A 19,847-nucleotide genomic window follows, 5' to 3' on the forward strand; every position below is an offset into this window, starting at 1 on the left:
AGTTATTTTTCATTTGTTACAAAAGAGCATGTTTCAATTTAGTATGAACTCCAGGAATTGGTGATGGACAGGGAGGCCTGGCGTGCTGTGATACATGGGGTCGCAAAGAGTCAGACACGACTGAGCGACTGAACTGAACTAAACTAAGATCACATATAACTAGCTATGCTGCACAATTCCAAAGCTGGAATTTTGTTTAAATACTAAAAAGGAATGTACCATTGCCTCTTTTCCTTTTAAGTTAGTGTGTGATAAATACAAGTAAATATTATGACTTCCACCTCTACTTTCACTTTCTAAAATACTGCAACAGAAGAAGGACTATACCATTCTGACAACTTATAAAATGACAGACACTACATAAAGTACCAAGACAGCCAAACCCAAACTTTTATATGAAATCCAAAAGAAAATATTTATTTCCACTATAAACAAACAAAAATGAGACAGGAAGATCTATTATACATTTACTAATCAATATATTTCTTATAAAACAATCAGGTGATTCCCACTCTAGCCATATAGCAGGCTAAACACCATAAATATCCATTTACTACAACAAAATAATTTAACCCAGCAATAAGATAACCATGGTTGTTGCACTGTGGCCTCTTATGAAGTAAGAAAAATCTTCAAAGGTCCAAAAAAAAAAAAAAAAGGTGTTAGTGTAGTGTGTGTGTGGGTGTGTGTCGCTCTGCGACCCCATGGACTGTAGTCCACCAGGCTCCTCTGTCCAAGGGATTCTCCAGGCAAGAGTACTGGAGTGGGCTGCCATTTCCTTTTCCAAGGGACCTTCCCAACTCAGGGATCGAACCCACGATTCCTGCATTGCAGGCGGATTCTTTACTGTCTGAGCCACCAGGGAAGTCCCCTCAGTTTTCAGATATTTTAAAAATTCAGTTGTTGTTGGGGAGGAAACTCTGGCATGCTGACCACCCTTGCCAGGCGTCTATTTGCCAGTCCAAGGTCTAGCATACACCCTCCAGCCCTCCACCCTCAGCAGAATGAGCTGCACGCAGGCAGCCTTTTGCTGGGGGGAGGATCTCAGGAGCCCATCTGAACACCCTAAATCTTGGCAAAGCAAATTCAGAGTTTCTCAAAGAAGTGAAGTGAAGTGGAAGTTGCTCAGTCGTGTCTGACTCTTTGCGACTCCATGGACAATATAGTCCACGGAATTTTCCAGGCCGGGATACTGGAGTGGGCAGTTTATCCCTTCTCCAGGGGATCTTCCCAACCCATGAATTGAACCAGGGTCTCCTGCATTGCAGGCTGATTCTTTACCAGCTGAGCTACTCATCTACCAAATAGGTTCCAAGTTTAACCAGATTTAAAAAAAAAAACAAAAAAAAAAAGAATGAAATATGAACTTTGTAATCAACTGAACAAGTTCTAGAAAAAAACTGTTTTTATTAAAATCACATAAAGTTTATAAACTAATATACAATAATGCAAAGACCACTCTAAAACATGAATAATGAGGAAGGATTAGCCCTACCAGATATAAAACATAACAATTAAAACTATTATGCTGGCAAACAGAGAACAATGACACAAAGTGGGAAATCAGACCAGACCCAAGTACACATAGAAATCCAGTGTACGATAAAGGTAGTGTCTTAATTCTGAGGACTAAAAAAAAAATTCTTAAAGTATTGGGACAACCTGCAGCTATTTGGAAAAAGATAAAATTCGATCCACAACTCATATATCATAGTAAACTTCAAATGGATAAAATATTTATATATTTAAAATGAAACATTAGGAAATTCCCCAATGGTTCAGTGGTTACAACTTAAACATTCACTGCTATGGATCCTGGTCTGATCCCTGGTTGGGAAACTAAGGTCCTGCAAGCTCTGTGGCATGGCCAAAAATAATAATAATGAAAAATGAAACATTAAAATATATAAGAACTTTAATAAACTTGAAGTGAAGGCCTTTTTAGTGATACGTCAAATTCTCAAAGCCATAAAAGGAAAGGTTTATTAAATTCTTTAAAAAATTAAAGATGTCTGCATGGCAAAATAAACAATAAACAAGATCTAAAGACAAATGACAACTGGAAAAAAAAACACTTATTAACCATATTTCAAACGGCTAAAGAAGCTCTCTAGTTTTTGTACAGGAAAATCCTCCAGAATATACTAATATGCTATATAAGTGGAAAAATGAATGATGAAGAAAAGTGTGTACAGTATGGTACCATTTATGTTTTTAAATGGGGAGGGTGGGATTACATGCATTTGCTTGTATACATACATACATACATACATACATATATATATATATATATATATATATATATATATATGTGGGAGCTATATATATGTGGGAGCTATATATATGTGGGAGTTATCAAAGGCACTGATGTTGGAGTTAGAAACGCCCAGAAATTTTTTTGCACCAATTTTGGTTCCAAACAACTTGTTTTTTTTTTTTTTAATTTTCCAAGTAAGACAATTTCATTATACAGAACAGTTTTCTTCATTTTGATTAAGAAATATTGTTCTGCTTAGTTATTTGTCATATGGGGGTTATCACATGACTGCCTAAAAAGAAGGGAAAGAAGTATAATGATGGTAACAATGTTTCCTTTTTTGTCTTTTAAAGTCCGAATCATAGGAATGTAATACTGATCAAAGCTGCTAGTCCAATATCCATAGTCTTAGATATTAAATTTGTAACAGTTTTCCATGTCCAAAGTATTCCTTGCTATAGTAATCAGTTGAGAGCAAGTTCAGGGTGAGAGGGGTACCTGAAAATCTCTCAAAGACTGAAACATAAGAGATAGGACTGTAAAACCTTTAGAAGACAACATAGGAGAAAATCCTTATGATTTGGAAGAGATATCTTGGCTATGATACCAAAGCAAAGGCAATAGAAGAAAAAATAGACGAATTAGAGTTCATCAAAATTGAAAACAGTCATGCAGCAGAGGACACTATCAAGATAGTGAAAAAAAAACCTCACAGCACAGGAAAAAAATATTAGCAAGTCATATACAGAATATATCTAGAACCATGAAAACTCAGCAACAACAAAAAAATCCACAATTCAAAGATAGTCAAAATATTTAAACAGACATTTCTCCAAAGAAGATATGCAAATCAAATAAGCTTAGGAAAAGATGCTCAACATCATTAGTCATCAGGGAAAAGGAAGGAAAACCACAGTGAGATACAACTTCATACTTTAGAGTGGCTATTATTTAAAATACACATACATACACACAAGCACACACACAGAGAGAAAATAACAAGTAGTGATAAGGATTTGGAGTAACTGAAACCCCCCACGCACTGCTGGTGGGACTATGAAATGGTATAGTTACTATGGAAAACAGTTTGGCAGTTCCTCAAAGACATCACAGGATCCAACGATTCTACTCCTAAGTATAGTACCCAAAGAAGTGGAACACAGGAATTCAAACAGATGTTTGTAGACCAGTGTTCACTGTAGCATGTCTTCCCATAGCCAAAACATGGAAGCAAACCAAGTATCCACAGATGATGAATTTAAACAAAATGTGGCATAAATGTACATGGAATATTATTCAACCACAAAAATGACGAAGTTCTGGTACATGCTACAAATGGATGAACTTGAAGACATTATGCTAGTGAAATAAGCCAGAGACAAAAGGACAAATACTGCATGATTCTATTTATATGAGGTACCTAGAACAGACAATTTCACAGAGGCAGAAGTAGATTATAAATCACCAGAGATTGGGGGAGGGGGCTCTGTAACAATACAGAGTTATTATTTAATGGTTACAGAGTTTCTATTTAGTATGATGAGATGGTTTTGGAAAGGGATAGTGAGGATGGTTGCAGAGCACTGTGAATGGAATTAGTGACACTGAATTTACACTTAAAAATGACCAAAATGGCAAATTCTATATTAACATATCTTACAACTTTTAAAAATTAATAATGTTATATATCAATAAAAAAACCACAAACTGTACAGTTTAAATGGGTGGATGGTATGATACATGAATTATACCTCAATAAAGACATTTTTTAAATTACCCAGACATATTGAGTCAGAACCAATAAGAAGATATCAGGAATCTATACTTCTAATAAATATTTTACACATGTATCTTGCTATATACTTGCAAGTATTCTATAAGATAACTTCTTAGAAGTCACACTGTGGAATCAAGGAGCTGTCCATTTTAAATTGTCACAGATACAAGCAAACTGCTCTTACAAAGTACAGTATCAATACACTCTCCACAACAGTGCATGAAAGTGCTTGTTTCCCCTATATTCTTGCCAACACTGAACATTACAAAATTTTTTAATTTTGCCAAAATGTAATATAGAAATATAAATCCCAAAAGTAATTAAAAATAAACCAAATACATATTAAACTGTACACTGTGCTGTATGTCAAATCTTACCACAATAAAACTGGGCGAAAATACATTTTAAAAAATAGGACCCTTAAAATCTATAACTTCTACCACTTCATCTAAAAGTTACAAAAAGTATCTAATACTTCTCAAAGGAATGAACTAAACTTTAGTTATTAATGTGACAATTCCTAAATTTTGGATTAAAACTTTTAAAAAAATGACATATTTGGATTGCTCTAAATAGGGTCCATGAGTCAACTACTGTAAATTTAACAATATGTCACATAATTTGAGCAAGGGAAAGTTTCACTTAAGGAACTGAACTATTGTATTTTGCCATTATATAAACTGGGCTTCTCTGATGGTCAATGGTAAAGAATCCACCTGTCAATGTAGGCCATAAAGAGTTCGATCCCTGATCCCGGAGGATCCTAGATGTCATGGGACAACTAAGGCCATGTGCCACAACTACTGAGCCTATGCTCTAGAAGCCCAGGAGCCTTAACTACTGAGCCCAGGTGCCACAACTGTTGAAGCCTGTGTGTCCTAGGGCCCTAGCTCTGCAACAAGAGAAGCCACCACAATGAGAAGCCCGTGTGCAGCAATGAAGGGCCAGCACTGCCACAAAAAAAATAAAATTTACATAAACAGCAATCATTCTAGCAAAATATTTTTTTCACAGGGCAATTATTTTTGCCCTCTGAACACTGCCGAAAGAAAACTTCTGTTAAGAAATAAAATATATGATCTATATTTCTATGTTTTTATTAGAAATCTAAGGCCTAGATTTGCTTTAAAATCAGCACTAACAAAAACCCAACTACTTTTGAAGAATTGGGGGAAATGTTTTGGTTGTTTTGGTCAAGGCTTGCTTTAAAATAAAACAACTCCTTCTCCCCCCACCTCTGCTCCACAAGCTTTCTTAGACTACCAACATGCCTCATAAAAGTCTAGCTTTCTCTCCTGAGCCATTGATGCTCAGTCTTTTTGGAGTCATGAAACCCTTAGTAAAGCTGCTAAAAGCTATGTAAAAATGCATCAAAATGAACACAAAATTCTTCACAGATTATCATAGTCCAAGAGCAACCATAAAAAACCAAACCTTTCCAGAGATCCCAGGTTATAAAGCCATATCTTAGGCTATAAAAAGGGAGAATAGAACACTTACAAGAATTTATCTCATACTAAATACTATACACAAATTTAATTATTTTTTAAAATCAAAGTAAAGCTGACTTACAATATTGTGTTCATTTGAGGTGAACAGCAAAAGGATTCAGCGTTTTTTTCAGTTTATATTCCGTTACAGGTTATCGTAACATACTGAACATAATTTCCTGCTCTATACAGTAAATCCATACTGCATATCTACTTCATGTACAAATGCTGTACTCCTAATTCGTCTTTCCATCCCTTTCTCCCCTTTGATAACCATAAATTTGTTTTCTGTCTGTAAATCTGTTTCTGTTTTCTATAAAGATTCATTTACATTATTTTTAGATTCCACATGTAAGTCATATCATACAGTATTTGTCTTTCTCTGACTTACTTTACTAACTGTAATATTTTCGAGGTCTATCCATGTTGCTGCAAATGGCAATATTTCATTCTTTTTATGGCTAATATTCCATATATACACATATATGCACATATATACACACACCACATCTTAAGCCAACTGTTTGTTGATGGGCACTTGGGTTGTTTCCAAGTCTTGTTTATCGAAATTTAATTCTTTATATATCCATTTAATATAGGCATAAACAGTTCTGTTATAAATGAGAAAAACAAAGCTCAGTAAGATAAACCAAATAACCTGTGTGCAATTATTAAGCCAGGATTTGAATTTGCTTCTGACTCCGTAATTCATGCTCTTCCCATTATTTATAAGAACTAATTTAGAGGGTAGTAATATAGTCAACATCCTATGTTAAAATAACTGTTGGAAGAATAAGCACCTACTCATTACCAACAATTTTGTGAGTATACAGATAGCTTTCCTCAGGAACCAAAAACTATATTCTGTTACAAACAATATAAGTAGGATATGAACTACTCAAACAATAAAAATAAGTACATATTGTGGGTGCAATCTTTTCAGTGCGAAACCTCATAATTAGCACTATTTTAAAAAATACTATAGAAAGATTACTAAAGACAATCATCTTGAAGCCCTTTAAAAATCAGCTGTGCAAAACAAGCTCTAAGCTTGTTTCAAATAAAAAGGTCCTGATAAAAAACTCTGAATTCATCTTTAGAAAATTCTTTAAGTCAGCAAGAATAGAACCATCCTGAAAGGTAGGTGGTATAATCATGTAACATCTTTGAGTTTCAATTTCTTCTCTATTAGTAATAATCTGTCTATCATCACATTGTTAGTAAGTATGAGGGCAAGATTAAACTCTAGGTTTTCTAACTAAAAATTCAATATTCTTTCCACTTGGCCATGTAGGAGCAGCAATCTGGATATACCCCATCTAAAATATTTGCCATAATTTTACAAATTCAAATACATGCATAGTTATACTACCACCCGCATCTCTTACAAGCCTCAAAATCTGTTTGAGGCTCCCAAAATAGACTATTTAGATATAACATAAAGATTAAAATAAAAATTCCTGAAATATGTACATAGGTTCGATAAAAATTAGTATTAGTTCAAATAGTGTTAATGATCATATATTGTCAGGACTTCTACTTACCCGTTTTGAAGGACAGTGTTCATTCTTTTCATCTGTCATCTTCCCACTTTTAAGTGCTTTCCTTGGGTGCTTGATAGTTGTTTTTATGGCAGGTCGACATACATAGTTCTCCAAGTTCTTTGGAGGTTTTTTAGTTCTCTTAGCCTGAAGGCCAATTTTCAATTTTAAATTTCCTTCTGTAAAGTTTGTTTCTTTCACTGAAAACTGCTGCTGTGCATCTGTCAAACCATTATCCTTCCCTGCTTCAATGTCTCTTTCCCGATTCCACTTGCGAAGGTCTTCTTCTTCCTCTGTGCTGTTCTCTAGCTCTACTTCTCTCTTGCTGACCAGTGTGCCCGTATTGATGGCAGAGGGACTCTTTCTTGAAAATCCTTCGGAATCAGAACCCAATCCTAACATAGCAGTATTTCTAGGGTCCATCACAAGTGTATATTATTGCCAAGGAATCTTTTGAAAATTTTATAGAATTGAGTTCCATAAAAAACAGGGTTCTCCAAAACTTGCAACCAGCATCTCTTTCTCTGCAGGACAGACCATAACAAAAATTTATCAGAACAGATGCAATTATTGATTAACACAAGAAATGGGTATAGAGACGAGATAAGAACGTCAGGAAGAACCCAAAATCGCAGTTAAAATGGATCAAAATGCAGTTCAAAATGGTTAAATTCCCTTAGTTACAAATAAATTTATATTTCAGATTACATTTATTATTCTCCAGATATTATAAAAAAGCAGCAATGGTATGGTGCAAATCAATGTTTAAGAACCACTGTTAAAATCCAACCAACAAGCTTCTGCAACCAAGCAAACACAGTCTAAGATAAAAATAATATATACTTCAACATTCCTCAGTTTCAAAGGAACATATTTCTCACATTTTAGTTAAATAAAATCAATTTCATTCAAGGTAAAGAATCATACCTTGGGCTCGTTTCAGCACTCCAATCTTATTTATTAAGAGGTGGTATATTTTCCAGGTTAAGACTCTTGGGCTGGAATTATCTCTAATGCTGGTTTACGATTCAACTCTGAATCCATATACTCATGAATTCATTATTTAAAAAAATATTTCTAAACAACCGTCATGTGCCAGGCACTGGGCAACACCCTGGAAATTACAGTATTGAACAAAACAAATCCAGTTCCTAAATTTATAAGCATTATACCTAGTGAGAAAGACAAACATTAAATAACTGTATAAATTATTTAGAACTGCTATAAAAATTCTAAAAACCAGAAGTATATTTTCAAAAGTTTTCCCAACAGCAAATAGTCAGTTGTCACAATTCAATCTCCCAAATCCATAAATATAAAACCATAATGCAAAAAAACCAAAAAACCCAGAATTTAGATTTATTGTTTTACAATAGCTGCTACGCCTTACCAGAGAATCTGAATAATCTACATGAGGCAAACCCGTTTCATAAAAAAAAGATTCTCAAGAAATCATATTACTATATAATCTAATGACTACTGAATATAAAACCAAAGAAATTCACTATTCTTGAGGACCGACAAACTATTTTTCTTTCAAGCATATACCTGAATATATTATCCAAGACCTGGATCTGGGGAAAAAAGAACATCCTATCCCTTAGACAGGCCTTCCCTGGTGACTCAGATGGTAAAAAATTAACCTGCAGTGAGGGAGATCTGGGTTCGATCCCTGGGGTGGGAAGATCCCCTGGAGAAGCGAACGGCTACCCACTCCAGTGTTCTGTCCTGGAGAATTCCATGGACAGAGGAGCCTAGCAGGCTACAATCCATGGGGTCACAAGAAGTCAGACATGAGTGAGTGACTTTCACTTCACATCCCTTAGAAAGTTCCATTTATGAAGTAGAATCCCCAAGTGGCACTAGTGGTAGAGAACCTGCCTGCCAATGCAGGAAATGTAAGAGACCCAGGCTAGATCCCAGGGTTCGAAGATCCCCAGGAGGAGGGCATGGCAACCCATTCCAGTATTCTTGCCTGGAAAATCCCATGAACAGAGGAGCCTGGCGGGCTACAGTCCATAGGGTCGCAAAAGAGTTGGACATGACTGAAGCGATTTAGCACATGAAGTAGAATATTTTATAGTTTAAACTATGTGCCTTAAGACTTTTCTTTCCCGTGACATTGTAGGACTTTCAAAGCAAATATCACATAACTTTTAAAACCCATACAAGAAATGTAAACAGAATGCACAGCCCAATGACTGGCCTATTATAGCAAGGCTCAACAGAAGGTGCCAGCAATTTTATTAGTAGTACTAACAGCATTTTAAGTAGTTACTCAACAAATACTGGCAACTGACTGAAGTGTGTTCCTATTCTATTCATTCACACAAACAGCTGAAAGAGTAATTTTCAAGTCATTTATATATGACAATTCTTGTCGTCTACCATTTCATATATTAACATTTCACAATGGTATTCAAGGCTCTTCATAATCTGGCTTTAACTATTCAAACTTTTCTATCCCTACTTTCTAAAACACACCCTCTATGATTTAGTCAATTCTGCTTTGTTTCTGTTTTTTGTTTTTTTTTTTACTGTCCCTAACAAATTGTGTTCATTTCTCTTCAGTGTCGTGTGCTTTCTAGTTTTTCCATGATGTGGTCAGTTCAGTTGCTCAGTCATGTCCGACTCTTTGCCTACCCCATGGACCACAGCACGCCAGACCTCCCTGTCCATCACTAACTCCAGGAGTCTACTCAAACTCATCTCCATTGAGTCAGTGATGCCATCCAGCCATCTCATCCTCTGTCTTCCCCCTCTCCCGATGACTTCAATCTTTCCCAGCATCAGGGTCTTTTCAAATGCGTCGACTCTTCCCATCAGGTGGCCAAAGTACTGGAGTTTCAGCTTCAACATCAGTCTTTCCAATGAACACTCAAGACTGATCTCCTTTAGGATGGACTGGTTGGATCTCCTCGCAGTCCAAGGGACTCTCAAGAGTCTTCTCCAACACCACAGTTCAAATGCATCAATTCTTCAGCACTCAGTTTTCCTTATAGTCCAACTCTCACATTCATACACGACCACGGGAAAAACCATAGCCTTGACTAGACGGACCTTTGTTGGCAAAGTAATGTCTCTGGTTTTTAGTATGCTGTCTAGGTTGGTCATAACTTTCCTTCCCAGGAGTAAGCGTCTTTTAATTTCATGGCTGCAGTACCCATGTGCAGTGATTTTGGAGCCCCCAAAAATAAAGTCAGCCACTGTTTCCCCATCTATTTGCCATGAAGTGATGGGATCGTATGCCATGATCTTAGTTTTCTGAATGTTGAGCTTGAAGCCAACTTTTTCACTCTCCTCTTTCACTTTCATCAAGAGGCTCTTTAGTTCTTCTTCACTTTCTGGCATAAGGGTGGTGTCACCTGCATATCTGAGGTTATTTATGTTTCTCCCAGCAATCTGATTCCAGCTTGTGCTTCATCTAGCCCAGCGTTCCTCATGATGTACTCTGCATATAAGTTAAATAAGCAGGGTGACAATATACAACCTTGACATACTCCCTTTTCCTATTTGGAACCAGTCTGCTGTTCCATGTCCAGTTCTAACTGGTGCTTCCTGACCTGCATACAGATTTCTCAAGAGGCAGGACAGGTGGTCTGGCATTTCCATCTCTTTCAGAATTTTCCAGTTTATTGTAATCCACACAGTCAAAGGCTTTGGCATAGTCAATAAAGCAGAAATAGATGTTTTTCTGGAACTCTCTTGTTTTTTCAACAATCCAGCAGATGTTGGAAATTTGATCTCTGGTTCCTCTGGCTTTTCTGAAACCAGCTTGAACATCTGGAAGTTCACGGTTCATGTACTATTGAAGCCTGGCTTGGAGAATTTTGAGCATTACTTTACTAATACGTGAGATGAGTGCAATTGTGCGGTAGTTTGAGCATTCTTTGGGATTGGAATGAAAACTGACCTTTTCCAGTCCTGTGGCCACTGCTGAGTTTTCCAAATTCACTGGCATATTGATGCAGCACTTTTACATCATCATCTTTGAGGATTTGAAATAGCTCTACTGGAATTCCATCACCTCCACTAGCTTTGCTCATAGTGATGCTTCCTAAGGCCCACCTGACTTCACATTCCAGGATGTCTGGCTCTGGTGAGTGATCACACCATCGTGATTATCTGGGTCGTGAAGATCTTTTTTGTACAGTTCTTCTGTGTATTCTTGCCACCTCCTCTTAACATCTGTGTTAATGATGTGTTCACATCCTGAAATTCAAAACTCTGAAAAAATTAAGCTTTTTCATAATACTCTAAGTGACAAAGTGTGACCTGACCTGATCTGAATCCATTTTGGTCTTAATTACCACAATTTCTGTGAACAGGCATATATTTAATGCAGAATTATTAAAGTGTATGATTACAGAGTCTTTGTTGCCAGTTCTTCCTTTTCTCCCTTAACTCTAAACACTGGAGTGCCCCAGGGTAGGCCTTTTCCTTTTCTATTTACAGTCACTTCCTAAATCACCAGATTCAGTCTACTGAATTTGGTGACGGTGGTTTAGTCAGTAAGTCATGCCATCTGATGGACTGTAGCCTGCCAGGCTCCTTTGTCCATGGGATTTCCCAGGCAAGAATAGTGGAGTGGGTTGCCATTTCCTTCTCCAGGGGATCTCCCTGACTCAGGGATTGAATCCGTGTCTCCTGTGTTGTAGAGGGATTCTTCATCATTGAGGCACCAGGGAAACCCAGTCTTTAGAATTTAAATTCCATTTAACATGGATGATTCAAAAATTTCTATCTCCAGATAGAGACCAGCTGAGACTCCTCCTGGAACTCTAAATGCATACTATCTAAATGCTACTTGACACACTGACTATATAATTAATAATTAGGCACTTCAAGCTTAACATGTCCAAAGTCAATCTGTCTTTTCTGAGCCCCTCAAATCTGTTCTTCCCACAGGCTTGCTGCTGCTGCTGCTGCTAAGTCGTTTCAGTCGTGTCCAACTCTGTGTGACCCCATAGACAGTAACCCACCAGACTCCGCTGTCCCTGGGATTCTCCAGGCAAGAACACTGGAGTGGGTTGCCATTTCCTTCTCCAATGCATGAAAGGGAAAAGTGAAAGTGAAGTTGCTCAGTCCTGTCCGACTCTTAGCGACCCCATGGACTGAAGCCTACCAGGCTCCTCTGTCCATGAGATTTTCCAGGCAAGAGTCCTGGAGTGGGTTGCCATAGACTTCTCCGTCCCACAGGCTTACTCATCTCAATAAATGCAACTCCAACCAGAAATAATAAGACCAAAAAATTTTAATCATCTGATTCCTTCCTTTTTTAAATGCCCCATATGTCTACTTGATCAGAAAAACCTACTTTACCTTCAAAATCCCTGAAGAAGGAAATGGCAACCCACTTCAGGATTCTTGCCTGGAGAATCCCCATGGACAGAGAAGACTGGCAGGTGACAGTCTATGGGGTCGCATGAGTCGGACACGACTTAGTGACTAAACCACCACCACCACCTTCAAAATACATGCAGAACCTATTTCTCACTAATTCAACAGCTATGTATCAAATCCAACTAATAATATCTGACCTGGACTATTCAATAACATCCTAACTGGCTCCTTGCTTCAGCCTTTGTATCTCTTTTAGAGCCTTTTCAACAGCATGGTAATCCCTTTAAAGGTTGTATCCTTTGTATCCTATCATGTCACTCCTCCACTCAAAAATCCTTTCAATGACTTCCCATCTCACTCTAAGCAAAAGCTAAAGTCCTCACAATGGTCTAAATAAAGGCCCCACAATCTCCTCTACATCTCTTCCTCTACTCCTTCTTCTCTTACCACTTTTCCTGCTTAATTCCAAAGAGGTGGAGACACAAGTATTCTGTTTTTCAAACACAAAATACTTCTACCTCAGGGTCTTTGCACTTATTCTGCCTGACGAGAACACCCTTTCCCCAGATCACTGCATGATTTGCACTGTCATTTCTATTATGTCTTCGCCTGTAAAACAGAAAATACCCAGCCCACATCTTCTCATATTCTATCCTGTTTTATTTCTCCTCGCTTTTCTCACCATCTGGTGTACAATATATTTATTTATTGTCTACAACCTTCCCTGGAATGTAAAGTCCACATGGAAATGGATTTTTGTCAGTTTAGTTCAATAGGGTATTCCAGCATCAACAACAGTACCTGGCACATAGGTAGTGTTCAATAAATATTTCAATTAATTTCATGCCTTATGTGGGTTATATCTTATTGGCTTCAACTTGTTCCTTTCTATTTTTTTCCCTCCTCTTTCTTTCTTATTTCTTAAATTCTAATGCCAATACAGGGTTTCATGTTACTAATGGTGAACTGATGGGCCTGCCAAATCTCTTACCGGTTAGTTATAAAAAGACATTCTTTTAGGACTAAGAACAAATAATTTATTCAAAAACAACTGCTTTTACACTCACTACTCAAAAGTATACACATTTTAAAATTTCCCAGCATTTTAAAATTTTCATAATGAAAGAATACCAGATGTTTTAATGTACATTTACAAATATAAAGTAGAATTTCTGTATTTCTTCCAAAGAACTCAAAGCATTTTTTTACCAGCACTTATTTCCAAAACATTCCAGAGAAGGGTTTGGAGAACATGACTCTCTTCATTTTAAAAATGGAAAAAACTGAAACCAAGTGACACAAATTATTAACAGAACATCAATAAATGGAAAAGAAATTTAATTTTAAAATATTGACCACTACCCTAGAAATGTATGTAAAAATAGAGAAGTAGTATGTTTCCTTAACTTCATCAAGGAGGAAAAAAGAAAATCCTAAGGGCATATTTTGTGAATCCATTTAGGAAGACTGGAAAATCGACTGGCAAACTCCACATACCAAATTTAAGTGTGTCTAGTAAAACAGCAGCAGCAGTAAAAACAAATCCAAGTTCTGAAGATACTTCACAACAAAGAATGCTTTTTATCTGCTAAACGTAAACTGCTTGAAAAGCAGTCCCTACAACAGCTGCCAGAACGTTGTTTTCGAACTTTTAAAGCAATGTTCTTTGTGAATGATATTCTTTCAGCTCTTGGAAAGATGTATCTATACAACCTAGGTTTTCCATCTCAGGGCAAGGATTCCATATTGTTACACAATTTATTTTGGTTCTTGCTATAATATATTCAATTTAAAATGTAGTTTCAAGGAGAAACACAGAACTAAGAATGCTAGAATGTCTTCATTCATGCTCAAAGAGGCAAATTCAACATTCATCTAATATGCAACGTTGGGGTTTATATTTTCACACCATTGAAACAATCCAAAAATGTCTAGCCCAAATTCTAGAGGAAACATTAAATATATGCATGAAGTCCCTTTTCCTAGATCATTTTATCTGTGAACAAAGTTTTTAGAAAATTACTAATTACAGGTGACCCTTGAACAAGAGTTTGAACTGCATAGGTCTACTTAAAAGATTTTTTTCAATAGTATATACTACAGTACTATGTGATTTACAGTTGGCTGAATCCACAGATGTGGAGGAACTGCACATACAAAGAGCCGACTGCGTGGAATTCTGACCACTTGGAGGGGCAGGCCCCTAATCCCCATTTTGTTCAAGGGTCAGCTCTATAGATTTTCTAAGTACTACAAATATTGAGTCCTTACAGTGGGCTTAGCATTAGCAATTTTAAAATAATACAAATAACTAAATTTCACCAAGCTCTTAATACGTGCAAAGCGCTATGCTAAAAGTTTTATATAGATTATTTCATTTAAGCCTCACAATCAACCATGACGCAGTTACTATTATTACCCTCTTTTTAGAGATGAAAAAACAGGTGTGCCTGTTTGCATGCTAAGTCACTTCAGTTGTATCCGACTCTTTGTTAATAGCCATGAAAAGGCAGAGTCTAGGTCTGTCTGGCTCATCTTAAACACTATGTTATACTGCCTCCCAAAGATCATGTTTAATGTTAAGTCACTTAGCCATGTCCAACTCTTGGCAACCGCACGGACCGCAGCCCGTCAGGCTCCTCTGTCCACAGAATTCTCCAGGCAGGAACACTGGAATGGGTTGCCATTTCCTTCTTCAAAGATCATGTTTAGTTCTGATCTTATCACTCCTCTCTGCTACATTTGCTATTTGAAATTCTCACCTGGTTGTTATGATCACACGTTCTACTGGCTCTCCAACTACCTCTCTAACCATTCTATCATTTCCTTTATGGGTTCATCATTCTTAATTTCATTAAATCCTTCATCCATTCAATAAATATTTTCAGAGTCTCTAAACATGTTTTGAGAATTGACATCCACAGTCGATAGTCATAAGTAATACAAATGTGGTCCTTGGTGTCATGAACCTTAAATTTTAGAGGTGAAGACCGATGAATGACTAATCATATAAATGTATTTAACTTCCAATAAATGTGAAAGTACTACTATTTGAGGTAGTATATCAAAGAAACTTGGAAGGATGGGAAATACATCTTAGAAAAACACGTAACTATAAGCTGAGACCCAGTATGAGCAGGGATTAGCCAGGCAAAATATGGAGGTGAAAATAATCCACAAATAGGGGAATGGTGTGTACTTCCTGATATTGTAAAGGTAAACCAAAGGGAGAACAGTACAAAACAAAAATGAAAAGATAAGTAAAAATAGCTTGCAGAAAGCCTTTTTAGTCTGCGTGAAAGATATGGAATGCAAAGAAAGGCTCTGAGTAGGGAGTAACAAGATACAACTTACATTTTAAGAAAATGCCTCTGGTTGCTATGGAAGAATAATTAGAAAGACAGCAATAATTGATTATGAAATAACAATCATAAAATTTACATATTAAGGCAGTAGCACTGGAAATTTTTTAAAAATTGATGAATTAAAGAGTCATTTTAGAGGTATAACTGATATGATTTGTCAATAAAGAGGAGGAAGAGAGGGAAAGAAAATATGAAGACTAGTGCAACTAGAGAATTCTATGGTGGTATACCATTTAGACACTCCTTCAACAAATATTTACTAAGCGCTCATTATGTAACTTGTAAAGCATTGCAAAAAAACCACAAAAATCCTGCCCTCATGGGGCTAACATTCTATAAACTGTTTGCCAGGATGAGAAGCATGAGATCAAGAGTTCAGTAATAAATATTTTAAACAGATGCCTGTGAAACATTTACACAAAAAGATCAAGCAGACAGATAAAAAATATATGCACATGACATATACAGTGGTAGTGGTTTAGTCACGAAGTCGTGTCCAACTCTTGTGACCCTTTGGACTGTAGCCAGCCAGACTCCTCTGTCCATGGGATTTCCCAGGCAAGAATACTGGAGTGGACTGCCATTTCCTTCTCCATGGGATCTTCCTGACCCAGGGATCGAACCTCAGTCTCCTGTATTACAGACACTTTCCGAAGTGAGCCATCAGGGAAGCTACTATGATAATATATGAATATAAAGTAAAAGGCATTTTATAAGTTTTTGTTTTAACTTGGTAAGAAAAGTAATATATCTTATTAACTTTCCTTAATACGTAAAAACAATATTTTTTTTCCTTTACACATTTAAAATCACCACACTGCATACTAAACAATGTTTGCAGATTTTTAGCTTAAAATAAGTAAAATCTTGCTTAACTCATCTATAATACATTTTCATGTTCCTCTGTGGTCTTTACTAAACACAGTTAAGAGACTGCAATCATTACTCTATATCTCAACATTCAAAACCAGATATAAATTAACTATAGGAGGCTTTTACAAATTTATAGTTCATTATGCATTTTGTCTTGGGTTTCCTGCTCTTTAAAATTCTTATAGATGACCGTAATATTTCTTAGAATATATCATGTTAGCTAAGTAATCACAGTACCACCAGAAATGTGGAGATCATCCTTGACTCCTAAACCTAACAACTAAAACTTGTGAAAACCATATAATTTTTGATTACATATAATTCTAATTCCACTGTCACTGACTTGTCCAAAAAAAAAAATTTTGACCCCAAATATAAGATTGGCTTTCTAACTTCTTTGTATAGTCATCTTGCTCTCCATCAGTCTTTTCCCCAAGATATAGTCAGAAAGATGATTTCTAAAAATAATCTGATTATGTCATTTTTCAGCTTAAAATCTTTGAAGTTTTCATGTTGACCTTTGGATATAAAAGTCCCTAATCTGAAACATAATTTATAACTTAGATTTTCAGTATGGTACAGTATTTAAGGACACAAACTGGATCCAGAATGCACAGGCTCAGATCCCAGGTTCTGGTAGATTAATTTTGGGCAATGCCTTGTTGTCTCATCTGTGAACAGAAACTGTTTTTGTGGTTCAGTGCACTAGTCCATGAGAAGTTCTTACAAAAGGACTTCACACACACACACACACACACACACACACACACACACAAAGTGTTTACTTTTTTGTTATTATTATCTTCCTCTACCTAACTCTAGCCACATCATTTCTCATTCTTCTGTGAGCAGAGCAGCAGCAAATAAAACCCCTCAAAAGCAGTAATATATGTATGACACAGAAACAGTTCTAAGTGTTCTAAGAACTTTCCAATTTCCCAAAAGTCTCTGTCTTCCTCCCTCCAGAAGGACACATAGTTCTCTCTGCCTAGAACTCTCCCACTCCCTTCTAGGTCGACTACCACTCATCCTTTCCATCTCAGCTTAAAGGTCAGTTCATCAGGCAGACACTTCCTAACCCCCTAGACCAGGGGAGATCTCCCTTTTAGAGGGTCATGTAGCATACTCTTAAGTCCTGAGGCAACTTATACTAGTAAGCTACATGCTTAACATCCATATTCTACATGAGACCATTTGCTTCATAATAATAAGAATTCTGTCTGCCTTATTACTGCTTTATCCTTAGTAAAGTGCCTGGACCATAAGAGATATTCAATACCTAGTGACTGAATAAGCAAACATGCATATTACTATATTTTAATCATGTATACAGAGAATAGATAAAATGAAAATCAAAATACTAAAGAATTGGTATTTTGTCTTTAGACACTATTCAATCTTCTCACACTGCTTTAACAACTAAAATTAAGTACTAGGTATATTACCAGTAAAAGCATAAGCAGTGTCCTAATTGGTTTAAGATATTTTACATTAAATCACTGAATCACAAACATTACATAAGTCACTGAAATCACAAAGAGCTAAAATATCTTCATGAAGATACCAACAAAATTTGAACTGTGTTCCTAAATGATTTACACAACATAAACTACAAAGCTGGACAAATTAAGCTTTTTTACTCTGTTGTTTTTTACAGAACAACCCTTCATTTAAAAGACAGGGACAATCACCAACAATTCCTAACACCATACTAATCAGCAATGAATCCAGCTATTTTTATATTTATGTATTGTACATATTTCTTAAATTCCAAGATGCTACTGATTCTCAGAGGCTTCAAGAATCAATGACCACATTTCCAGGGGAAAATTTTTTATAAACTACCACCACATTAAATGTAATTATCAGCTGTGTTATTTCCTAATTTCAGAAACATTAAAAGGGAAGAAAGAATGTCTCTCATGACCAAAGAAATACTATATTATACCAACAAATTATTGCAGAAACTTAGAACAGGGAAGTGAAATAGCAGACATAAATTATAATTAGTAAGCCACAAAAGTAAAATACACACAGAAAGAATTCCCAAAGCTAATCCTGAGGAAAAAATTATACTCATCAACTGTCTGTCAGGAAGATAATCTAATCAAAGCTTACTTTAGTTCTTCCTAATAAAGTTAACAAAGATCAAATATATATAACTTCTATTCTGTTTTTGAGAAAGGAGGGATGGGTCCATGACTGCAAGGATGTGCAGGGACAGTGATCTCTATCTCTAGGGAATTCTAGAATGGCAACAGGAGGGAAGTACAAGTTAACATCAGAAAGATTTGCTCATTAACGAATTATTACACTTTGACCAGGATTAAAGGCTGTCAATTCAGGGTCAATCCACTTGGTTATACACTAAACAAGAGTCACTTCCAAGAGGGCACCATTTACTTTGCAAATATCTTACATTTGTTTTTCATAAAACTTTTCTGTGGAAAAATTGGAGTTGGGATGTAACATGGTGCAGTTGCTTTGGAAAACAGTCTGGCAGTTACTCAAAAGGCTAAACAGAGTTACCACTTAACCTTGCAATTCCACTCTGAGGTGTATGTGTGTATGTCTGTATGTGTGTGTGTGTACCCACAAAAGAGAAATGAAAATATCTATCTACACAAAAACTTGTACATAACTGTTCACAGCAACATTATCCATACAATGAAATGTTATTCATCTAAAAAACAGTATACAGTCATTCCTCAATATAGGCAGGGGATTGGCTTCAAAACTTCCCCCCAGATACAAAATTCCAAAGATACTGATGCCCTTTATATAAAATGGCAAAGTATTTTCATATAATCTACATGCATTTAAATCACCTCTAAATTGCTTCTTATTCCTTACACAAAGTAAATGCTACATAAATAGTTGTAAATATATCATAAATGCCGTGTAAATAATTGCATGCAGAAAATTCAAATTCTGCTTTTTGGAACTTTCTGGAATTTTTTTCGCCCATTTTCAATCCACAGTTAGTTGAATGCGAGGATGTGAAACCCAAGAATATTCAAGGCCAGATGTACTGATACCTGCTATAACATAGATGAATTTTGAAAACACTATGTACTCTTGCCTAGAAAATCCCATGGATGGAGGAGCCTGGTGGGCTGCAGTCCGTGGGGTCACTAAGGGTCGGACACGACTGAGCGACTTCACTTTCACTTTTCACACATTGGAGAAGGAAATGGCAAC

At 36.3% G+C, this 19,847-nt stretch overlaps 1 protein-coding gene across 5 annotated transcripts in view; it reads right to left on the minus strand.

Annotated features, from left to right (window-relative positions):
- Nucleotides 1-19,847, minus strand: part of ASH1L (ASH1 like histone lysine methyltransferase) — a 210,024-nt gene that overhangs the window by 174,224 nt on the left and 15,953 nt on the right. For all 5 annotated transcript variants that reach the window (XM_088835856.1, XM_055403092.2, XM_055403093.2 and 2 more), the window contains one exon: nucleotides 7,069-7,589. In XM_088835856.1, coding sequence (XP_088691982.1) covers nucleotides 7,069-7,488 — 420 coding nt within the window. In that variant the 5' untranslated portion in view covers nucleotides 7,489-7,589. The remainder of the gene's footprint in view (nucleotides 1-7,068; nucleotides 7,590-19,847) is intronic.

Source organism: Moschus berezovskii, chromosome 4 (genome assembly GCF_049115385.1).
Source record: "Moschus berezovskii isolate FMDL1 chromosome 4, NW_MosBer_1.0, whole genome shotgun sequence".
Taxonomy (NCBI): Eukaryota; Metazoa; Chordata; class Mammalia; order Artiodactyla; family Moschidae; genus Moschus; species Moschus berezovskii.